This window comes from Natrix helvetica (assembly GCF_964273705.1).
Source record: "Natrix helvetica genome assembly, chromosome: 1".
Classification (NCBI taxonomy): Eukaryota; Metazoa; Chordata; class Lepidosauria; order Squamata; family Natricidae; genus Natrix; species Natrix helvetica.
Genome location: NC_138548.1, coordinates 51,008,481 through 51,013,846, shown reverse-complemented (window position 1 = coordinate 51,013,846; position 5,366 = coordinate 51,008,481). Strand labels below are relative to the sequence as shown.

Sequence of the window (5,366 nt, the reverse complement as noted above, 5' to 3'; positions counted from 1 at the left end):
AAGACGAGTGCTAGGACAAGATTTCTGCTTCAAAATGCTTCGAATACCAAATTTGATGAGTTTTAAAGCAGTCGAGTACTGAAGTATGACTGTATGACTTATACATTATCTATCTACACTATGTACTACTAAAACTTTTCTTGCCATGATATTTAACTGGGTGAAATAGTTCATCATAGAGCAACAATTATTGAACCAAGGTACTTCAAATGGGCTAACTCAGTGATTCCCAAAGTGTGAGCCGCGGCTCCCTGGGGAGCCGCGCTATCGTCATAAGGGCACCGCGAAATATTCAATTAATACCTGGGTCTAACGCTGATGCGCCATTTCTGAAACGTCTAGTGCGCATGCGCAGTTACAAGTCGGATTTCTATTCGTTTGTTATCACCTTCTCAGTGCTCGCATAAGTTTTTGTTTGTTGGGCTAACTTAATAGTGTGGTGGTTAAGTTACTTTTCAAAAGCTATTTTTCTGATCACCCTAAAATGGACAAATTCTTATTAAACTTGAATAATCAAGATAGTGCTAAATCTATAGACGAAGTTCCACAAACTAGTGGCAAGGGTTCCGAGAAGCGAAAACGTCGTAAATATGACGACAGTTACTTGGATTTTGGCTTTACATCAATAAACGAAAATGATAAAGAGAGACCACAGTGTGTATTGTGCATGAAAGTTTTGACACCGGAATGTATGCTTCCAAGTAAGTTAAAACGACATTTAGAAACCAACCATTCTAACTTTGTTGGTAAACCTCGCAACTTTTTTAAAAGAAAGTTAATTGAATTAAAACAACAAAAAGGCAGCATTTATAAACATATGTCAATACCAAATAATGCTTTGCTAGCATCATACAAAGTTGCATATAGAGTTGCTAAGTGTAAAAAGGCCCATACTATTGCAGAGCAACTCATTCTACCGGCTGCTGTAGATTTAGTGAACATTATGATTGGTGAGTCGGCGGGGAAACTGCTTTCAAATGTTCCTTTGTCTAACAATAAAATCAGTCGCAGAATTCAGCACATGGGGGAGGATCTCAATGCACAATTAATTGAAAAATTAAAAGGAAGTAAATATGGACTGCAACTCGATGAGGCCACAGACAATAATAAGGACGCACACTTGATTTGTTACGTATGGTTCTTAGATGGTAATTCAATCGTTGAGGAACTTCTCTTTTGTAAAAGTATTATTGGAAGTACAAAGGCTCAGGATTTGTTCGAGATCCTGAATATATTTATGGTTGAAAATAATTTAGACTGGACAAAGTGCGTTGGCATCTGTACTGACGGTGGTTGTTCGATGTCCGGCTCTTATGGAGGATTGCAGGCGCTTATTCGAAACAAAGCTCCAGATTCAGTTTGGACCCATTGCATCATTCACAAAGAAGCACTTGCATCAAAGTATATAAGTCCTCCACTAAATATAGTTTTAGAACGTGTGGTAAATATAGTAAACTATATAAAAACTCGGCCACTGAAAGCAAGATTTTTTAAAAGAATGTGTGAAGATATGGGAGGTGAATACACATCTTTGTTGTACTACTGCCACTCACGATGGCTCTCTCGCGGGGGTGTATTGTCTCGTACGTTCCAATTACAGCAAGAAATATACACTTTCCTTGAAGAAGAAAAACATGAGTATGCCAAACACTTTGTAGAAACAGACTTTTTGATTAAACTTGCATACCTATGTGATATCTTTGAAAAGTTGAATGCGTTGAATCTCTCTTTACAAGGATGCAATATGCACATTTTAAAGTTAACAGAAAAGATTTCAGCTTTCAGAAAAAAATTACAGCTATGGAAACTAAAAATTAATGAAGATGATCTTAATGATTGCTTTCCCTTGTTGCACCAGTTTTTAACCTCCAATGAAATCAGTTTGTCTTGCAATTTAAAATCTCTTTTTGAAGATCACCTATCTCAGCTTATCAAATGGTTCGAAAAATACTTTGAAGCAGATAACATTGAAAAATTTACTTGGATTCAAGACCCATTTAGAGCCAAGGCTCCATCAGGATTTACCTCTACAGAAGAAGAATCTCTTATTGAGTTGTCTTGCGACACAACATTGAAGTTAAAATTTGTTAGCATGGAACTTTCTGATTTTTGGATATCAGTAAAAGAGGAATACCCACTGTTTAGTTGCAAAGCCCTAAGAATATTAATTCCTTTTGCAATGTCCTATTTGTGCGAAGCTGGGTTTTCGGCAGTCGCAGTAATAAAAAGTAAATATCGCTCGAAAATTAACGTCGAGCAAGAAATGAGAGTCGCCATTTCCAATTTTATTCCAAGATTTGAGAAGTTGTGCAGTGAACAACAAGCCCATCCATCCCATTAATAATTTTAAATCATTAAACGATGTTCAATAAATTGTGAATTTAAAGCTCGTGTTTAATTTATTTTTCAATTAACCTAACCTTAACGAACTAAAAAGTAGATTTCCAAATCCTTAAAAAGTCAAAAATTAAAAAAAATCGGATGTACCTATTAAGGGAGCCGCGGAAAAAATCTGAAGTGTTATGGGAGCCGCAAACCGAAAAAGATTGGGAACCTCTGGGCTAACTTATTGGATGTGCACAAAATCTGGGATCTGTGACTACCAAGGGAATGAAATTTGGGAAAGTTGTGGCTGCTTCAGTGCTACTGGCTGCTGCTGTCTTGCTGAGATGCTCTTGCAGTCATGGGATCTTCATTCTCAATGTTTCATGACAGTTTCGCAGTCAGTTTCACAATTCCTCACTTCCTCCCCACCCAGTAGAAGTAACATACTTGCCTGTTGGGGAAGGGAAGCGGAGCACTGATTTCTGCAAACAGTTCTCTATATAAGGTCTCAGTTCTCTATATACTAATTCTGAGAAGTCATAATTGGAGCTTTACACCGGTAATTCTACAATTTTGCCCTAAAGATACTAGCATGTAATACTAGATTTTTTTTCTTCTATTCTCTAAACAATCCCACATGTAACATCGAGATAGGTCATTGTGATTAACACTATCACTAGACAAAGAATACCAGTGGAATTAGAAACCATTTGTTCCAAAGTGTTAACTGATACCCTCTTTTGATGCTCACACGCTCTGAGATGAGAGTGGAATGCAAGGCAGGCATAATTTGATTGATTGCACCTGGAGGTTTTCTCACCCATAGCAGAAGAAAAATCTTTCTCTTCTTATGGTACTACAAGGATTAATGAATTACAATTCAAAAAGGAAAGAAACGTTGACATGAGGATTATGGCTAATTTTTCGTAATTGCACTTCCATTAAACAGCACAATACACAAACACCATACACAGTCAGCGTAATTTGGACTCTGGCTTCTTTCTTTCGATTAATGATTCCACTATACTGGATATACTATATCTGAGATGCAGAATTCTAGGCAACTATAATTCAGGGAAGAAGCACCAACCATGAGTATTAATACTACCTTTCTATTAAGATTACAATAACAAAATAACAAAATATTGAAACTCTGTAAGTGTGTCTCCCTCCCACTTTGCCCAAGAAATTAGAAAGGGTCTCTTTTGTGATGTTTGCCATGCCTCCTTTTCTTTTGTGAGCTAAATTGACCATTGCCTAATCTGCTGCTGCTATTCTTCCTTCTGCCTCTGAAGGACAGATCGTTACATATTGCTTGCTTTGGTTGTCCAGAGTTTTACAAGCCAGGGATATTAGGTTTAAATTGCACCAGAACTTCTCAGACAGTTCTCAGTGTTAGCAAAAGAATACATTCACTTGTTGCTAACCTAATTGCATTTCCATTAAACAGAAAATATTGACCTCAGTAAATATTTGAAAGAAGACATTCTTATGACATTTCCGTCATGTCACCTCCAACCAGGGATGAGTTCCTGCCAGTTCTAACCTCTTCTATAGAAGAGGTTCCACAAATCTACCATGCCATTTAGAACGGGCTCCAGCTTCCTCCCCCTGCCCATCCGCACAAGGCTTGCCCCGCCCGCCACTCACTGGTTGGCTGGCTCACCAATCGCCCCGCCCACCTCTAAGATTCCTATCTAAACCTTAAAGTCCTAAAGCTATCAAGTTTGAACATCCCTGTTTTTTTTTGTAAAGGGTTAGGGGTGCAAGGTTCTTGTAACTTGACAGCTTTAAGACTTGCACACTTCAATTCCAGAGTTCCTGAGCCAACATGACTGGAGGAGGAATTCTGGGAGTTGATGTTCACAAGTCTTAAAGCTGTCAAGTTTGAACAGCCCTGTTTTTTTTCCCCTAAAGGATTAGGGGTGCAAGGGTCTTGACAGCTTTAAGACTTGCATGCTTCAAATTCCAGAGTTTCTGAGCCAAAATTTGGTTGCTAAGCAAGAGTGTTGTTAAGTGAGTTTCACCACATTTTACAAGTTGGCCACGCCCACCCAGTCACATAACTGCCAAGCCACTCCCACCCAGTCACATGGCTGGCAAGCCACTCCCACCTGGTCACATGGCTGGCTGGCCACTCCCACAAAGCAGGCCACACCACAGAAGAGGTTATAAAAACTTTTGAAACCCACCACTGCCTCCAACCCACCACAGAAATAGAATAGGTATTCCAGTTTGGACACTGTTTTTCCCCTTCTACTTCCAATGCAAGTTTTTCATTGCAAACCATCTATGATTTCTCCTTGGAGATACTAATGATGGCATATCCAAGGACTGGAAGCTACTCAGTTACTGTTCTGTACTTTAAATGATATAAACATACCTACTTTCCTGTGCTCTTTTGCCCACTGTAGCCATTGTTTCTCGGACTGCAGGAAAAGCTGGATCCCTGCCTTCTGCAATGCAGACCAAAACCCAAATAAATTGATGGGATTTAGAAAAGATTTACACCCTCCATAGAGTTCAGCAGAAAGAAGAGGTCCATGATATGGCTGCCTCCTTTCAGCAAAAACAAAACATCTAACTGGTTAATTTAAAAAAAATGAAAAAAGTCACTTTCTTAATTGAAGGTAATTAGTCTAGACTAGTGATGGCTAACCTTTTCCAGACCAAGTGCCCAAAGCACATGTGCATAAACCCCCAAAATGCAATGTGGCCATGGCCCTCGCATGTGCCCCACCCCCCTGTGTGTGTGCCCCATCCTTGCATGCTTCCTGTTCCCCACACATACATGCTCCCACATGCATTCTGCCCACCGCATGCGTGCATGCGGCCCCACATGACCCACATATGCACACGTGCCTCCCGCATATGCATGCCCCCACATATGCCCTACCCCCGCACATGCACAGTAGAGACTCAAAGACCAGCTGGCTGGTGGGAGGCATGCGTGGCGGAGCTGAGCTGGGACAACGGCTCGCATGTCCACAGAGAAGGCGCTGTCTGCCACCTCTGGCATGTGTGCCATAGGTTCACCATCA

General features: G+C 40.1%; 1 protein-coding gene across 1 annotated transcript; it reads left to right on the top strand.

The window, feature by feature from the left end:
* Window positions 1–484: 484 nt before the first annotated feature.
* LOC309386290 (zinc finger BED domain-containing protein 5-like) lies at window positions 485–3,370 on the top strand (the record flags this gene model as incomplete). Its single annotated transcript, XM_081941498.1, has 2 exons — window positions 485–2,119; window positions 3,275–3,370. The coding sequence occupies 2 exons, from the start codon at window positions 485–487 to the stop codon at window positions 3,368–3,370; spliced, it is 1,731 nt and encodes a 576-aa protein (XP_081797624.1).
* Between the last annotated feature and the right edge of the window lie 1,996 nt (window positions 3,371–5,366).